Source organism: Echeneis naucrates, chromosome 19, assembly GCF_900963305.1.
Source record: "Echeneis naucrates chromosome 19, fEcheNa1.1, whole genome shotgun sequence".
NCBI lineage: Eukaryota > Metazoa > Chordata > Actinopteri > Carangiformes > Echeneidae > Echeneis > Echeneis naucrates.
In genome coordinates, this window is record NC_042529.1 from 10,121,517 (window position 1) to 10,140,717 (window position 19,201).

General features: G+C 41.0%; 2 protein-coding genes across 3 annotated transcripts; both read left to right on the top strand.

The window, feature by feature from the left end:
• The first annotated feature begins 176 nt into the window (after positions 1–176).
• Positions 177–11,492, top strand: rnf40 (ring finger protein 40). 2 transcript variants are annotated; one of them, XM_029528203.1, is made up of 20 exons: positions 177–228; positions 690–838; positions 960–1,127; positions 1,235–1,544; positions 2,216–2,416; positions 2,592–2,713; positions 2,894–3,040; positions 3,382–3,456; positions 3,611–3,730; positions 3,922–4,101; positions 4,326–4,461; positions 4,789–4,910; positions 5,061–5,320; positions 5,610–5,727; positions 5,841–5,990; positions 8,215–8,427; positions 8,520–8,645; positions 9,314–9,454; positions 9,571–9,672; positions 10,062–11,492. In XM_029528203.1, the coding sequence occupies exons 2-20, from the start codon at positions 701–703 to the stop codon at positions 10,236–10,238; spliced, it is 3,006 nt and encodes a 1,001-aa protein (XP_029384063.1). In that variant the 5' UTR covers positions 177–228; positions 690–700; the 3' UTR covers positions 10,239–11,492. The 2 variants fall into 2 exon arrangements, with proteins under 2 accessions (XP_029384063.1, XP_029384064.1); XM_029528204.1 differs by having other exon boundaries at positions 8,218–8,427.
• Positions 11,493–12,158: 666 nt separating this feature from the next.
• Positions 12,159–19,160, top strand: si:rp71-1c10.7 (tumor necrosis factor receptor superfamily member 12A). The gene is made up of 5 exons (XM_029528297.1): positions 12,159–12,432; positions 16,194–16,292; positions 16,388–16,531; positions 17,168–17,216; positions 17,602–19,160. The coding sequence occupies exons 1-4, from the start codon at positions 12,351–12,353 to the stop codon at positions 17,206–17,208; spliced, it is 366 nt and encodes a 121-aa protein (XP_029384157.1). The 5' UTR covers positions 12,159–12,350; the 3' UTR covers positions 17,209–17,216; positions 17,602–19,160.
• Positions 19,161–19,201: the final 41 nt, after the last annotated feature.

Sequence of the window (19,201 nt, forward strand, 5' to 3'; positions counted from 1 at the left end):
TGCACCATTATTTATTTATTTGTGTTTTTAAATCCATTATTTTTTTGTATATGCATATCATAGATCCATTTTACATTCGCGTATCGTTAAACTGTGATCATTCATTAATCCAATGTCGATTTTTGTGATTTTTGCTGAAAAATAAATTGCATGTGGAAGTAAATTTTCGTCATTTCCGATGGTTTCCCTGTATTCCCCGAGATACACTTTGAATCGGTTCTTGTAAAGGTTTGTAAGCATAATATTTTTCAGCTTGAATGCATTTGCGCGGATCGATTTTATTTACACATTGTTTTGCGTGTGCAGTGATGGTCAGTAAATATAAATGCCAGCTTCCAGCCTTTGAATGCTGCAGCTGACCGAACAGGTCTCGGACAGCTCATCGTTAGCATTAGCATCCATAGCGTTAGCAAGGATGCTAATTCGCGTTAATGCTCGTATAAAAGCCACATTATTAATCACCACAATAATCCACACAATATTGTTACCGCAACCGTTCGGGAACTCGTGTTTCCGAGCGAATCCAAGAAAAACCATTTTAAAGCTTGTTAAATCCCTGCTCCTTCGAATGGGGTGTGAAGCTAATGCCGCTGACTAGCTGTCATTAAATGAATGAGTTCTCTGAATGAAACCGATGTTCTTTTAAACTGTAAGAGCGAACACTCTGTGTCCTGTGTAATGTCTTACAGAGGAAGGAAGGATGTCAGGTGCTGGGGGAGGAAAGCGTCCCTCAGGGGGGGACAGCCCTCCTGGCCCACCCGAGAAGAAAAGTAAAAAAGAGGAGAAGACCACCACCACCCTCATCGAGCCCATTCGCATAGCTGGAGTCTCTTCTACGGTCAGTCATCATTTATACTTATTTTTTACTAATACTTCTAAACAAAGAATTCCTTTAAAATTTATTTGCCAAACAAAATCCTGACTCTCCTTGACTCTTTGTTTGTATTTGATCTATGCAGGAGGAAATGGACATGAAAGTGCTCCAGTTTAAGAATAAGAAACTATGTGAACGCTTGGAGCAGAGGCAGGCGATGGAGGATGAATTACGAGAGAAAATTGAGAAGCTGGAGAAGAGACAAGCCACTGATGACACTACTCTGTTGATTGTTAACCGCTACTGGTCGCAGGTACTCTCTGCACTTTTGTTTGGCCAACACTAGATGAAAATGTTTTCTAAACTTGTAATACTTTTTCCACTAACGTGTCTTTAAAACCTTGTATCTGCCATTTGCAGCTCGAAGAGAGTGTGCAGATTCTACGCAAACGTATTGAGCCAGAAGCTTCAGCTACATCCACCCCTACACCACCCTTGGCCCCTCTTCCTGATCCCACACCAATGGAGGAAGATGGTGTCACTCTGGCTTCTCCAACTTCTGCTGTTCCTCCACCTCCTCTTCCAGAAGCCCAGAATGAGGGAGAGCAAACAGAGCAGCAGCAGGAGGAGCACCAGGAAGAGCATCAGCCAGAGCAGCAGCAGCCCCCTCCTCCTGCAGGGTCAGAAGAGCTGATGACGCTTACAGAGCCATCACAGGACTCAACTACAGGTCAGTATATTTTTCCTAACAACAAATTTCAGAAAAGCCTCCATAATGTCCACCGAATTCATTTTGATTAATTAGAATTGACCACATAGTCCTTAGTCAACCTTCGTTTTGTACTTGTGGTAATAGAAAAGTGGTGTAACCATTCTGAAACATGACTGAAACTACAATAATACAGCTAATAACTTACTCTTTTGTTGGCTAGGTATACATTGTGGTTGTAAGTGGAGCAGAAAGACAGAAGGTGCTGGATGCTTTTTTAGGGCTTATCTGGTCCACAGCTGTTGTGTCACCCATAGATCTCATAATGATGTTATTGTCATAGACATTCACACAGTTGTGGGTGAAGAGAGAGTAGATGAGGGAGCTGACTGTACAGCTGGTCAGAAAGTTCAGCGGCAGTTGCACAGGCGTGGTGTTAGCCTAATGACAACCTGAGTGATTATATGGCAGAGCTATAATCCACAAACGTGTCCCCGTGAATGTGTACTTACTTTCCACGTGTTTATTGTAAGAAGCCAAACATGTAAGCGTTTGGGGTATCTATTTTTACGAGGGAACATACAGTTTGCTGAATGAGGTCTGAAATATAATGCTTTACACTATTATTACCTGTTGTACTAAGTCCGAAAAAACCCCAAAACTTCAGCAAAACCATTTCTTGCTGTGTTCAGATACATCACCACCTCTTCCTCCCCTGAGTGAGAATGCCAAAGGTTTCTTGGCCACATTGGAGCAAAGCAGTGAGGAGGAACTTACCCTGCATCTCCAGGACCGCATGCAGTTCAGCAAAGAGGCCATCGCCTGTTTGGTCTGCGTCTTTGACAGGCTGCACAGTCGCATCGACAACATGTGCAAGCAGGTCCAGACTACAGGTAACTGTGGAGACATGCTTGGAATTAAGTCATTCATATAAGTGCCATTGGTAAACATCCCATATTATAGGTAAATAATTCAATTTTCAAGTTGTTGTGTGATATGAGCATGATTTTCTAGGAACTCATCAGCTCCACTTACACTGCACACTGCTAACTTGTGCCTCTTTGATAGCGTGTGATGATGAGACCCAGTCTGAGATCATCAATGTGAACCACACTCTGCTGGAGGAGAACAGTCGACTGCGGGACCTGGCCACTTTCCTGCAGGGACGACACCACAAAATGGCCATGGAGGTACAATGTCCTTTACAGTGTTCTTGGGTTGACACCCAAGCATGTATGGGCAATATCTGTATGTGTGTGTGGGTATGAACAAGTGTGTCAGAAAGATGGATGGAGGGTGTGAAAATGTGTACCCGCTGACTTTGATTTGTACTTGCACTGAAGCTATTGCCATGTATGGCTGTCTTGCAGTACAATGAGTTGGTGGACAAGGTGACCAGCTCTGAAACTAAGGTGTCTGAGATGGAGACAACAGTAGAGGACCTGCAGTGGGACATTGAGAAACTCCGCAACAGAGAGCAAAAACTCAACAAACATTTGGCGGAGGCCATGGAGCAGGTGTGTTTGTGTGATAATGTGTGTGCATCCCACATGCTCGTCTGTTCCTTTTTCTCATGTTTGTTTGTCAACTTTTTAGAGCTGTTCATAAGGTGCAGGCTCAGGCAGTTTCCCTCTCTAACACAAGCTGACAGTGATAAGGTCCTCAACTTTAAATCAGCGGCTCTCACTGATGCATAGTCAGAGAATGAATTGATTGAGTATTGTTATTTGGATCTTGAAAATAAACACAGTTTGAATGATGTTATAGGTCCACAGCACCAAGTATGTGGTGGTGGCTTTGTTTGCTTTTGTTTTTTATTTTTTTTATATATAACTTCTTTTATTACCTAATTCTGTAGCTGAAATCCGGATACAGCAGCACTGGCAGCTCAGGTGGACTACCTGGAGGCCAGATTACACTGAATATTCAGAAGGTGAGCATTTATAGGAATTATCCGTTTTTTTTTTATGTAACTGATGTCACAGCTCAGATGCAAGTTTTAATTGATCAGAGATGTGCCGGCAAAAGTGTGTTTAAGTGAAATACCTACCAATCCTATAATACACTGTCCTTGTTTTTAATCTTAGTTTGAGAGTCTAAATGCAGAGTTGGAGCACAACCAGGAGTTAGCAAATAGTCGCATGGCAGAGCTGGAGAAACTGCAGGTGGAGCTACAGGAAGCTGTAAGGGAGAGCGAGAAACTCAAGGTAAAGATAGTATTTTCACAATAGGATGGAACAACTACGAACAACTACGCCTTGGAAGTCCATTTCCTGAGACAACAGGAAAGGTTGCATTGAGCCACAGGCTGGCTCAATGTAACGTATTAACAGAGATCACAAAATCTTAATGTTCTTTAATCTTTGATGTAATGTCAATCAACAATTTCATTTTTCAGATGGACTTGCGCAATATTCCAGAAGAGGTTGTGAAAGAGACTCTAGAGTACAAATGTCTGCAGTCTCAGTTCTCCCTCCTGTACAACGAGTCTCTAGGAGTTAAAACCCAGCTGGATGAAGCCAGAGCACTCCTGCTCACTGCAAAGAATGCCCACCTTCGACAAATTGAGCACATGGAGGTAATTCTTTAAAGGTTTAAAATTTGTCTCACGTAGACAAACAAATTATTAATCAGGGAAAATATAACACTCCAGCATGCAGTTAACTATGCACAGACTTGAACTCAGTGTTGTTGCATTACAGGTTTGTCTTTACAATTTTATTTTTTTTTCTTTGGAAATGTGTGGGTTATTAACACTGCTTGGTGAAGAATAGCAATGTGTTGGTGTTTTCAATTATTCAGAGTGATGAGCTGTCCCTTCAGAAGAAGCTGCGGACAGATGTCATCCAACTGGAGGATACCTTAGCCCAGGTGCGCAAAGAGTATGAAATGCTGCGCATCGAGTTTGAGCAAAATCTGGCAGCAAATGAGCAAGCAGGTACCTTTTCAAGCACACTCACACATCAATGAAGATGTATACACTTGCCAATGAGTCAACACCATAACTGTAATATATTTGATGCATATCAAGTTTCATTTTTTAGATCAGTGGAAATTCTTTTCATAATCTGCAAGAGAAACAGATTATGCTTAGATAATGTATTATTACATTAACACATTCTTTAAAATTAGTACCATGATGCCATTTAAGCAGTAGACTTCATCCTTTACAGCTCCAGATAATGGTTAATTACTCATAACAAAACTACACAGATATTTTCACATACACCATTCTGGTTTTCAATACTGGTCTTTGCACTCTAAGGACCAATCAACAGAGAGATGCGGCACTTAATCAGCAGTCTTCAGAACCACAACCTGCAGCTGAAAGGTGATGTGCAGCGTTTTAAGCGGAAGTTGCGGGAAACACAGATGGAGATCAATAAGGTAGATGACGTGATTCATGGTCAAGTGGTTACTGTGTTTTTATTGAGATTCAGAGAAATGTTCTAAGTAAAATCGAAACAATAGATACATTTATTGAAAACAATGTTTAAAAATAGTGATTTTTAGTAATTGTTTTTCTTTTACTCACAGTTGCGTTGTCAGAGTGGTGACACAGGAGTTCTTATTCTTGAGGAGACAACGAGTGATAGCATTGATGTAAAGAAAGAGGAGGATGAAGACCAGGAGGAAGAAGAGGAGAGGAGGAAGGAACTGGAGAGACAGCGGGCCAGGGAGAGGGAGAGGGAGGCCGAACGAGAACGAGAGAGGGAGCGTGAGAGAGAGAGACAGCGCAGCGATGAGCTAAAGAGGAAGGACTCGGACACACTGAAGATGCTCAGAGTAGAACTGAAGTACAAGCTCCTTCTAATTTATCCACTTTGGATTCTAGTTAAACCTGTATTTGTTCATAGTCACATCTTACAATATAATACAATATAATATTTGAGGCCAAAATCTTCATTGATAAAATAAAAGTAGACACTTGTGAAGGCATAAATTACAAACTGCCAGTCTGGCATCACTAAAGGCTGTTAAAAGCCTCATATTACTATTCTCAAGTGTGTGAGTTTGTGTGCTTTAAAGCAATCAGCTACTCACTTTGTTCTGATTGCTTATGTTTCTGTAATTTGAACTTATCAGGAAAGCCCAGGAGTCCCAGAAAGAAATGAAACTCTTGTTGGACATGTACAAGTCAGCTCCAAAGGAGCAGAGGGACAAAGTGCAGCTCATGGCAGCTGAGCGCAAATCTAAAGCTGAGGTTTGTAGTTCTTTGCTATCTTGCCTGCTTGTCATTTTTGCATGTCAGACAAAAGCTCTGTGTTAGCTGCTAAAAAAAATACTGATGATGTCCTATTCTGTCAAATGATCCAGGTGGATGAGTTAAGGATGAGGGTGCGAGAGCTCGAAGAGAGGGAGAGGAAGGAAAGCAAGAAGCTCGCTGATGAAGATGCTCTCAGGAAAATCAGAGTTGCAGAAGAAACCATTGAGCATCTACAAAAGAAACTTGCTGCCACGAAGCAGGTGTGTATGCCATTATGACTTTGCTGAACAGTCAGTGTAGAGAGCGAGGAAATATGAGGCTAGTGGTCACATGTTCACCCAAAGGTTTTAGGTGCAACTTTTATATACACACATAACTTTTACAGTGGATCATAGCAGCAAATTGACAGGTACCATAATAAAAGTTAAACTACTTCGAATTTGTAGAACCATTTGTTTTTCAGAAATGATCAGCCTATATGCAAAAAGGCTGACTTCAAGGCATTGGGAATCCACCAGATGTATATAAACAGACCGCCTGTGTTAAGACTAAGAGTATTGTAATGAGTGTCACATTTGCCTAAGAAAGAGGTTCTCCTAATCTTAGACCACCAGAAAGGAACTGAAATCTAATGCTGTGTCATTTCATTTACATTTGATTGGATGATTAACTTTGGGTTGATCTGTTGGTAACATTTTATGATATTTCTGAGTGTTGACATTTGCGACCAACATGTTTTAGTTTCAGACAGGTTTTTTCAGTACATACAATATCAACTAGTACTGTGTGTGTAAACAATTATTCAAAGGATTACAGCCTTTTTATCTTTTTAAAGATATTTAAAAACCTCATAAAAATGTCTCCATAATCTTGGTGCATCAATTAAATCATGTGCACTAAGCTGAATTTAGTGAGTTTGTCACTCCAAAATATGTAAATTTGGATCTGGAACAAATGAATTAACTTTGCTCACGAGTGCTACGCTATCCTGTCATGTCAACATTTAAGGGAAACATATTTCAAAACAAAAATGAAAGTAAGTCTTTTTTGGATAAGCCTTCTAAATAAGTAAGTAAGTAAAGTGCTGTCCATTCTGAGCTCACTCACTTGCCCCAGATCTCTTGAGACACTCTCATTGGAATAAGTCAAGAAAACTCAGACAGTGACCAGATGAGATGGAAACTATGAAACAGTGATCTGACCAGAGTAAAATGATGCTTAAGTAATGTCATAGTAATTCTAACTACAATTGAGTTGCGTAGATGGTGGACACACCCACATTAGGTAATGTAATGCTCTTGTCACAATAATATTCACTCAGCTGTTAACCTTGGTCTGACATCAGCAATTGTCAGTCTTAGAGGCTTATTACTTAATGTGAATATTATCTTCACCTATGTCATCAAGGCAGACATGAACATTTACTGCTTAAGTTTTGATTCCATGATGTTTATGTTTGTGTCTTCTGCAAAGCAAATAATTAGACAAAGACCACCAGAGAAAAATTTAGTCAAATAAAATATAAAAAAATTACCCAAAAAAGTAAAAGAGTACCTATTTTATTTTGAATTGCTTACTTGTGGTTCCACCCCACTTATGAGCATAAAAGAGACAGCTGTTGAGATCAGATAGCCTGCAGCTCTGCATGCTTGGGAGGTTTAGTGGAACATAATTAGTAAAAGGCAGAACACAGAATGGACTCAGAATGATTAATTTAGTTCTTTGCATTTGCTTTCTTATCAGGTATTGTGTTAAAGTGCTGCAACTTGACTCTTTTGGACTAAGACAAGGTTGATTTCTTACCTCCTGTTCCTGGTTGCTCAAATTTAAAATAATAAAAAAAAAACCTTTGTAGTGAGCCCAATTGCCAAAAACTATTACATGAACAAGCTACTTGTGAGTTCATGTGACTTTTGTTTGTGGGCCTTAGTTGGCTTGTACTTGTGCAGTGGGGACCAAAATGAGGCAACAACAACAAAATGAACAGACCAGTAAAGGTATAAACCCTAGTATATGATGATAGTACACATTTGTGAGTCTTTGAACCAACGATACCACATAGATTGGATGGAGGGATTTTGATTCAGTGAGATAACATGCATGTTTTTATTTTAGAAGCTACATTGGTAGCCAAAGCCTCCGATTTTCTGTAATTACGCTGATGATGTATGATGTTTTGTTTTTTGTAAGTAGCCATTTAAAGTTGATGCTGGTCAATTCTTTTAAAATCTTAGGAAATGCATCCTCTGAATGTATTGCAAACATTTTTATTTCATGCACATTATCTGAATGCTTATTTTCATTTGTGGCAACAATTATCTATATAGATGCATAGTTTTATTGGAGGAATGTAGCCCTGAACTAAAGCTAGATAATTTACCCTCAGTACGTACACTATCAGGGCCCGACTGTTTTTAAATCAGAGGCCAGAGGCAACAACAAATATTGATGTCATTGATCACTGACACCTATGCATCTCTTGAGGAGGAGGAAGCCCTGCTTAGTGAGATGGATGTAACTGGCCAGGCCTTCGAGGACATGCAGGAGCAGAACAGCCGTCTGTTACAGCAGTTACGGGAAAAGGATGATGCCAATTTTAAGCTGATGAGTGAGCGAATTAAATCGAATCAGATCTACAAGCTGCTGAAAGAGGAAAAGGAGGAGCTGGCAGACCAAGTTCTCACATTCAAAACCCAGGTGGAGTGTAGCTTTTCAACCTGGAAATACAGAATTTATCTTTTTCATTTTGCCAGGAAAGTGAAATATCAACTGGCTGCTGCATTTCACAGGTGGATGCCCAGCTGTTGGTGGTGCAGAAGCTAGAAGAAAAAGAGGGTGTCCTCCAGACCACACTTGCTGCTCTGGAAAAAGAGCTCGCTGTCCGGACACAAGCATTAGAACTCAACAAGAGGAAGGTGATGAGAGAGATACTATTAATCAGGCGCACAGTTCATTGCTATTAATGACTGCATGGTGCGATTGCTGACACATGCCTATGTTCCTAAGTGTAAAAGCTTTGTAGAATTGAAAGAGGATCTGGGTAATAGCAAGTGTCAAAGTAGCACTTGTAGGTATATTTATTTGGTGCTTGTGAAAATTCTGACATGCTCGAAAGGCTGTAAATTATTGAACTGATGAGCTACATTTTAGCAAATTAAAACTAGCTTCTTCTCATACTGATATTTTTCATGAAAAATCCCTGATTTGTGGCATTTTAGGTAATGACCAGGTGATGGATGAGACTGCAAATATGCCAAGTAAAGCAAATAGCAAAAGTAAATGACATCACATAGTTTCTTAGATTACTATACTGTGAGAATTCTTTTACCTACCCAAGTAGGAACAACCATAACAATAACACTAAAACAATCAAAACCAGCATGTTGAAATGTGATTTTTAAAAAATGTGGGGGGGAATAAGTTGCTTCTGTTTAAGTGAGTACATAGTTAAATCCCCAAACCTGAAACAAAAGGACAGACTCAGAATATCAAGCTACTGTACCTCCAGCACATTACAGCTCAGGAATCTCACCATTAGTTTTTTTTTTTTTATTGAGTGTATCCATTTCCTTCCCTGCTGCAGGCGGTGGAGGCTGCCCAGCTGGCAGAGGACCTGAAGGTGCAGCTGGAGCACACGCAGGCCAAACTTAAGGAGATCCAGGTCTCTGTGGCGGAGAACCGCACTGCCCGGGAGAGGGAGAGCAGCAACCTGAAACGAGCTCAGGTATGTTGTATTTCAGGAATGGGGATCTGCTCCCAAACTCACACAGGGTACCTTTGAGGTTCTCAGATCACAATTGGTTGCAGCTCCAATGCCTCTCCTCTCTAAACGCCCACTAGGAGGATTTGTCCAGGCTGAGGCGGAAGCTGGAAAAACAGAAGAAGGTGGAGGTTTATTCTGATGCTGATGAGATCCTGCAGGAAGAGATCAATCAGTACAAGGTGAGAGAACATTGTTAATGTGCAGAAAGGTTTATGACTTTAATTAACCTGTGTCAGTGAAGAGGAATCTACAAAAACACCAACAGCTTCTGAGAAAAATCTGGAGAGCACTTGTGTTGACAGAAATAGTAATTTAGATAGAAAAGTAATTTGTTGTCAGCTTTATGATCTGCTTGATTAGCTGGCAGGAGGGCAGGTTTCTCATTCATTAGTAGGGGCCAAAAAGTGAGCGTAAACCTCTGCAAATATTATGATCACTTTGTACTTTGGGGATATGGAGACTCTCAGCTGTTACACCCTGAGTATTAGCTGCATTACTAGGCATTGTGGAGGTTTTTAACAATGCCAACAATGGTTGGCCCATAAACGATTAATTTATCTCCCTCTAGGCCAAACTGCGCTGCCCCTGTTGCAACACACGGGACAAAGAGACGGTGCTCACCAAGTGTTTCCATGTATTCTGCTACGAATGCCTGAAGATGCGATACGACACCCGACAAAGGAAGTGCCCCAAGTGCAACTGTGCCTTCGGAGCCAACGACTTTCACCGCATCTACATCACCTAATTCACATAGAAACAGAGCAAACAGTAAACAGAACCAAAGGAGAGGAAAAAAGAGAGAAAAGACAAAGGAACTGAAGATTTATTCCACAAGGGAGACATTTTGGGGATATCAGCTGACTATTTCCCTATTTTGATTTCTCTGTGGAAAAGACTTGTTTTCAACATCATTGCCAGTTGGCGATTAATCTGGTGACCAAACATAACACATCTGAGAGAGTTGTGCTGTAGCTAATAAACATTGTTTGTGCACTCAGTGATTTTCTTACACGTTGAGCTGCTCTGCAATGTTTTCCTGTCTTTGCTGTTCCTGCCAAGATAAAGATTCTCTCTTTCAACAAACTGGGCCCACTTTTCAAATATTTCTGCAGCATTTTTTTACGTATTGAAGACCTTGGAGCTGCACTGGTGTGACCTCCTGAGGTGTTTCTTATAGTAGTTTAGTCCTGTTGGTTTTGGAAATTCTGTAAAATCAGTGAAGCTGAAATTTAAACTTCCAAATTAAAGGACGCCATCCTTTATACACTTGGGGGGGTTTGCATGTGTAAAACTAAACATGCTCTCATATGTAAAGTACAACCAGATTTGTCTAAATTACTGAGCAGACTATAGTATGAACATTGCCTGAGAGACATTAGCCAGTTTGGCACAGAGTCACCACATACAGGAGTGTTTGGATCACCTTGGGCAAGGTCCTCTGTGTGTATTCATCCTGTTGCCATGGTTCCTGCTGGAGAGTTTGACACAACATCTGCAGCTTATAGTGCCTCATTACTGATGAAATCACTCCAGTGGAAAGTCAGCTCATATGGGTGTCCTTAGTGAGCTGTGCTGCTCCAGGTCTTCTCAGACCGCCTTCCTGAAGGTTAGCCGTGACAGTGGAGTACAAAAACATCTGTTTAACAACATGCTTCTAACCTAATTGAGCCAATGAAAACTCTTTTCCTCTGTTCTGATGATGTGAACTATTTACTGGGAGTTTGGTTAGAGTCTGTTTGACGTTAGCTCTTGTGGGAAAAGGCAGTTCACACCATGTAGCGCACATAAAAAAGTTCCAGTGTGCTGAGAGGAAAAAAAAAACTGAATATGTGAAAAAAAAGTCCATCAGACATTTGGGGGCAGTTAAGAGTCCCTGCAGGTAAAGATTGGCTATAGTGCTGGCGAAAGAAAAAAAAAGATATTTTATTGTTAATTCAAGAGCAATGGTTGTTTACTCATGAATGTGAAGAACCTGTCTTAAATAAATGGCTCGTTTTCACTTTGCTGTAAGTGATGTAGTCCTTCGTGCATGCCACAGATGTTGTAGGGACTGATGGTCCTTGTTAATGCTGTGACAGGGGCCAGCCTGATAGCACTCCAGGCAGCCGTCCAGTGGCTTTGTTATTGCATATTTGTGCAGCAGCAGCAGGCTACACCCAGCCCCAGGCATTAATAACACCACCCTGCGTCAGGCAGATGATCGTAGCCCCTCTTTTCTGCAGAGGCATTCATGTGGACAGAGGTAAAGATTATCTAACTCTAGGAAGGCTTTAAAAGAAAAAAAAAAAGGTTTTTCCTAGTGAGTGTCATCTGTTTTTGCCTCAGTTGCTGTTTCCCCTTTTCTCTGTGTATGGGACCCCGAGTGATGCCAGAGACTTGTGTTTTTTGGCAGAGACGAGCGGATGACGTCGACAGGCGTGGTAATAATAATGAGAACACTATTAAGTCCAGACTGCACAGACCCTGGTGAAAAGGAAAGGGATAAAAAAAAAAAAAACACAACAGGGTGTGGCCACGTAAAAATATGACATCTGATGTGCAGAAAGTGTCATACCTGAGGTAGGATATATGAAACTTTCACTTCCACTGAAACAAATGAAGCCAAATGCTGTGGTAGTGGAGTTTCCTGTGAGCCGGGCAGTGCGCACAGAGCCCAGCAGTACAGTACATAGGAAATGACTCATAGGAGCTGAACTGTTAGCGTGGGTGTGTGCGCTATTAAAACAAGGCGCAGACTCCTCCGGGTGACTCACTCTGATGCTCGCTTTTCCATGCTGAAAACCAGCACGGATTGTTAATCAGATGAACTTTCGGGAATTGTGTAGCCGAAAGCGAGCAGCTCTCCTCCGCAGACATCATGGCTTCTCACGCTCTCTGCGCGCTCTGCGGACTTATTATAGCGGCTGTGACCAACTTCCACGCTGTGAGCGCACAGAAAAGTAAGTAGAAGGAGTTGGGCTTTTTTTCTAACAGTGTCAAAATCACAGTGTTTGGGTGATTTGTGCTGCCTGGTTCCAGTGATTCGATCCGCCTGATCCGCCTCTGTCTGTGTTTTGTGAGCGAAGTGTTGGCGTGCTTGTTTTCTGTGAACGCGGATCAGAGTCTGGTGTTCTGGTCTTGGTCTCGGTCTCCTTGTAATGGAGGCAGATAGCGGGTCTGCTTACAGAGCCGCTTCCTTGACCAGCTGCATTTCTCACCGGTTCCGCATTCCGATTGCCTTATTTCACCCCGTCCAGCCATCCGTGCCCCAGGGTGAGAGGGCCAGGCCGCATGGAAACCCCGCACAAGGGTCCATTTTGCACAAAGATACACTTTTTACTATCTCACAGAAACTCCCCCCCAAAAAAGCTTCTGACTGTGTTTCCACAGCCCTCTGAAGTTTGGATTCAATCCCAGTGGAGAACAGCAGACTCAGATGGCAGTCTTGAATAATTACATTGGGTTAGGAGCATTTCCTCTAACATTAAAGTCACCAAATTCTTTTTAACTAACTGACCTCAAAACATGTTTTTCCCGGTGAAACAGTCTCTACATCTGGGCATCAGCTGTTGGGCCACCCACCCCCTTACAGCACCCCCACGCCCAAAAACACTCAGGTGCTGAGATGGGCCAAGTCTTTTGGTCTTGAACACAAGAAATGGCTCCAAACCTTTCTTTCTTTTATTTCCTTTAGGTACAGAGGAAATCCCTCCAGCTTTTCTCCGTTAAAATGCAAAGTGGAGTCTTGCACGTGTTGCATTCATTTATGAATGAATGAACAACCTCTTTGGAATAAAATGTTAAAACTTACAGAAACTACCAGAGCAGATTTTTTTTTCATCTGTAAATTGTTGGTCAGGCTCACCATGGGTGAAGTATTCTGATCAGTATAATGTGAAGCTTCAGGTTGTCTGATAGACACAAGACGAAGCTCCACTTGTTAGATATGGTTTGAGTTTGGAGGTCAACCAGGAGTCAAGGTTCAGTTCCTTCCAGTGACTTTTTGAACCCTTGTGTGTGAGTCCAGCTGGACTTGATGGATGATGCAGGGCTGAAATCATCAGGCTTACAAGAACTGTGACACATTTTTACTGTGACCACGGCTATAAAATGAGTCAGCCCAGCTCTGCGGGCGGGTTGGCTCCAGAGGACAGAGAGTCTCTGAGGGACCAAGCATTTGGTTGCTGCACAACTAGAGAGTTAAAGGTCAACATGCCTCAAACATAACTTCTTCAGCAGGTGCCTGTTGGCTTCAGCTGCCTAATAATGACCTGCACTGACTGGTGGCCAAGTATTATGAGTCCTGTGCGATGTTACCAGCTCACCAAAGCTTCCTGCACAATTATGATGTGTGTGATTGTTCGCAAGCTCTCATGCTGAGAAATTATTCTGATTGTGAGGTTTTTAATTCATTCTGGATGTGTTCTGGTGGATTATGGTTTATTTCCCACAGTCTCCAGCATGAAGAAATTGCTTTTTCTCCATTTACAAGTGAAGTGGTAAGAAATGTACCAAAGATCCATTAAAAATGAAAAATCTAAATAGCACAGGCTGAGATCTTCTGAATTCCGTTGGCTCTCGTGTGAATCTATCATTTCCCATAATGCAACTCAATTGCATCTTCTTGAACCCCCAAATGCCCCATTTTTTTAAACGCTCAGGCTTAAAGTATTTTTCAGACTTGACATGGACATTTTTTTCATTTGACAGGCTGAGAAGTTCTTCTTGTGACAAGTAAACTGAAATTTATGAGTTAATCAGTCAAGAGCCCTTTAATCAGTGGAACAAAACAAAAAAAGAAAAAAAGAAGCAGCAGCATGTTTTAGCTTCTCTGCCATCTTTGACATAAGTACTAAACAAGAGTGGGATGAAGTGTTATTGAAAAACCAATGAAATATCATAAATGATGAAAAGCAACTACATTTTTAAATTCATTTACATTTACTGTTCAGTTATTGTATTAACTGACGTATTTAGGTTCTTGTGCTGGATTTGAGTGTTTCTACTGAATCTTCCATTAACCTGTTATCTGACAGCATCACTTACTATTTACCTAACCCTAAACGTTCTTCTCCAGCTAAAACTGAATTATAGTTTAGACTTAAAAATACCAAGTTCTTAAAGATTATTTGTCCTCCCTCCTCCGTGTTTTTTGTTCCTTTCAGCAGTGTCTAGCTGCGTTGGTTTTGCATGACTTGTTAGAAGAGATAACTCAGAAAAAGAAGGGTTTAGTTTGAAATCCAAATTTTAACTAATTTGTGAAGTAGAAATTGGCTTTTGTACTACAGCATTAATCATCTCGTGACCCCTCCCATACGCCCACCAGATTTATTGTGCGACCCACTGGAGCTACAACAGTAAAAAGCTGCTCACAGTCAGGATTTAATCAGTCACAGGGGCCATTTTTCTAAATAATGACCTACAAACTATAGAAGATTTTGAATGCAGCTCTTGCACTTGTAACCTTTTAATCCAACACAATAAGGGAAAGTTGGCATGATTTAATTTACATACACATTTCTTGCACAGACCTGTTCTGAGTGTTTAACCTGAGCAAAGAAGCCCTCATTTTTATCAATGTCATATTTACATTTTTCTTAACACTTCCTTGTTTCGTTTACCTGAAAGCCCGTGTCAGCTATTGTTTCTTATTAACCTGTCATATTGTCACTGAAGCCCTTACGTCAAACCTGTTTGATAGTTTTGCTATGACTCTCTAAAGAAATTCATTTGGACATGAAAGTTACCACAAACGGTGACTCACTTCTCACTCTGACTTCTGACTTTTTCCTAATGACATGCACAAAATAGTTTGTTCATGCAAATGTTCTTATCTTTGTCCAAAACTGTTATCGTTTCATCTGCCCAACTATTTCCGTGTTATGAAATCTGTCTGCTATTGTTTCATTCATCTTATTAGGTGACTAGACTGTGTGGGAATATTGCTTTGTAGAGGTTTGTTTTTCAGTTTGTCGTCACCATACTTGCTGCTTCATCCATGACCTTGAGGTATTGGCGCATTCTTACTCCACAATCAAAGCCAGGATATTAAAACCTGCAGAGGAAACCACTCTGCTATTAAAACACCAATCAAAGTCTCTACTCTTGATTTTATTATTGGTGTAAACTGTGTCCGATCTTCGGGCCCCTTTTTCATCATGTGGCAGCTTTAATTGTTCTGCTGCCATAAAAAGAAAAAGAGCCTTTCCATTGTTTCGACAGGGGTAGACACTCTCTTGAGTGTAGCCAACCTCTCTCTCACTGATGCGTCTGTTCGTTCTTTGGAAATCACAGGGCGCACACAGAAGCAAAAACAATTCAGCGGAAGCACTCGGTGAAGACACATCCTGCTCTCCTTCCTCCGTTGTGTACCGAAAGTTACTGAGTAATTCTCTCTCTGCTGTTTGGTTACATCAGCAGTCTGATAAGAAGGAATTTCCAAGTTTGGTTTTCATGAGAAGAAGAAAACCCACAGAGTTTCTGCTGTGTCCTGCTCAGGTCACACCTGATGAAATAATGACTGCTTGTTACATACCTTCATCTCAAATCACGTCCTAAAATATCAGCTTCTAAAATTTTATTGGCACAACAGACACGGCGTTAAGTATTTCATGAAATGTGAGGCGTGTATTGCCTAGGGCTCAGTGTCCTGTGAATGAAGCATGAATTTTAAAATGCTATAATAATAAAAAGGATGTTGTCTGATCTATCTCTGTTACAGGTCAATGTAGCAATTCAGAGTTTTGGAACTCAGATTTGGATGTTTGTGTGCCATGTGCATCATGCAAGCAGTACCCTAAGACCCCATCCTGCAACACATGTAAGAGAGTGGAAATGAATGGCTGCCATGATTAGGTGACACTTTTGAATGCTTTTCTTGGTGGCAGCAGTTGAAGTTGTCTGCTTCATCTCCAGGTAAACCCGCGGAGGACACCACTGACCTGTGGAAGCCAGCGGCCATCACCAGTTTCTCTGTGCTGGCTGTCGTGCTGGTCGGTGCTGCACTGATTATTGGAGTTATGGTGCATCGACGCAAGTCACACAAACGGCCTTTGCGTGGTGAGATTCTCAAAGCTTGAAACAGATATGAAACTTTATGTTTTGTATTGCTGCTTTACTGCCATGTTCCCAAACAGACACCCTGCAATGCATCACTGTTGTACTACATCAAATCAAAGTGTCGGGTGGACGTATTTAATCAACTGTTATCCTCAAATACAGAAGCATTATTTGGCCTTGGGACCCCAGAAATATAAAAAAATCTTTAGAAGATTACTATGATCAATACTTTTACTGAAATTGTGACTTGTGGTACTTTAGTTTTGTTTGTTGCCTGACTCCACAGCCTTTCAATTAAAGAACCTGTGTTAGTTTCTCTGCACACCCAGAAATGACAGGAAGGACATTGTCCATAAAAACCTGAAATGTTTTACACTCAGGGGGTGACTTACGACTGACAAAGATTTATTTGTGGTTAAGTAATACTCCTAATATCATTTAGTGTCCCCTGGTGCAAAGATGAGCACGCTGTGTGCAGTTCCTTTTTTTCGGTACGAAGCCTTTGCAGCTGCATCACAAACCAACAGAGATGCTTCAGAGAGCATCTCTTACTGTGCGTTCACTAATGCTTACACTGAACACCAACCCCTGGCACAATAATCACGCTTTTCTTTTTTTTCTTTTTTCCCCCCACAGAACCCATTGAAGAAACTGCGGGGCCACTTTATCAAGCTTAAACTTTTCAGTAAGTATCATTTTCATTTTAGATATTCATGTCATATCAAGGCAGCACAGTAGCATAGTGGTTATCGTTGTTGCTTCAAACAAGAAGGTTGCAGGTTCAGTTCCTGAGCTGGGATTGGCTCCGTGATTGGAAAAGGATAAGTGGTAGAAGATGAATGAATGAATGCGTGTATCTCTGACATAAAGTCAGTTCAAAAACTGATGATATAAGAGAAAATAAGGGAAAAATGTGAAATTTGAAAGTTATTGGTGGCTTATTTGGGATAAACATCAGATCACATATCAGCAGCTTTAATCCAATGCTTATTGGTCAACACACTGTCAGATGTAAGGGTTCAGTAAGTGCATATTTTTAGATGAGCTGATTGTTGTCGTGTCGTCCACAGCCTCATCTTCCTCTGGAAACAGATGTGACAGAATGAAGCAGCAACTGGCTCAGAGCTGGAAGCAGGAACCTCTGGACCACAAAGTGTTTACTCTGACTGCAGGGTATCTCTTGACTCGGACCATTTTAATTTATTAGACTGCTCAGTAAAGAGATGTGCTCAGTTCTCATGGACGATGTCTGTCCCACAGTGACCACATCCAGCAACTCTCAGTCCTCTGTAGGAATAGTAACAACATTATACTAAAGTGGCATCTTTTCCAGATCCTTTGTGCCTTTATATTCCAGGTAAATCAGACTTCGCTCTGGACGACCTTTGTGAGTTTTGAGGATTGATGCAGAATCAAGATGAAATCAATGCTTCTGTTTTTCATTGTGCTGTTCTGCAGCAGGACTCCGATGAATGTAAGACAGCAACTGCTGCCTGCTGGGCTGCAGTTTGATCCCCTGCTGTTTGCAGGGTTCGATGGGGTCTCTACCAACAGCCTCTTAAAGATAAACCACATGTGAGTTCACATACTGTTGGGCACATCAAGGCAATTTGAATGTAGCTACTTTTAGATTAAATGTATTCTAGCCTTTGTCCCTGTCAGTACCTCCATGTACCTGTTCTTTTAGTAGCCTGATACAGTGATGAAGCTGTTGATTTAAGGGAGGAAGCTGTACTCATGCACTGTTACCAGGTCTCCTGAGACCAACACAGACCCTTCACTGCAGGTCATAACAATATTGTCTTCTCTGTTTTATTGTTTTTACTTGAGTTTTGGATTAGCTGAGCTGAGTTTTTCCAACCAGAATGCACAATACCGTCCCAGCATTCGTAGGACAGGATGTTTGAAACACTAGACACACAATCTCAAACCGCTAACATGTGGGAATGTTGCAAGGAATGCACTGTAGTGAAGAAAATGACACCTACAGTGTTTTAGGTGGAGCTCACAATCACAGTGCCTGCTGACTCTGACCTGTCCAATGATTTCAGATCTACAACAAGGCCAAAAACCAAGAAGCATCATGTCTGTTTGTGATTCTGTAGCCATTGACACCAGAAACAAACATGGAGGGCAGGGTTGTTGTTTTCCACATTTTGATAATACAAACAGATTTTTATGAATTTCCAAACCATTATGCAGTACATGAGTATTGAAAAATCTTGTGGTATTGTATCACTGACAATGTTTCAGGTCTGTTTCAGATCTGTCTGCTTGTGGGTAAACAGCTTGCCCCGTGGCAACATCACTTAAAATACAGATTACTTCATTTCTTTTTATTTTTCTTTTAGATGTTTATATTATTTATTTTTAATTATCTTGTAGTGTTGCATTAACTGCAAGGGACAAGCACATTTTTAAAGGGACTCCAGTGAAGATTTTTGTTAAACTTCCACTTGGCCAGCAAAAGATGTTACTGAGCAATAACTAACACTTTCTGCCTTATTCTTGCTTTCTATTTCTAACTGTATATACTGTACATGCACTGGCTTCTTTTACTTTATGCAATCCTATAAACTGCTTTGTGTACCAAAAGTATTTTCACAATAAAACTGCCAACCTTCAGTAATAATTCAAAAGGGTTTTGATGACTTTGACAGACAAGAAAAA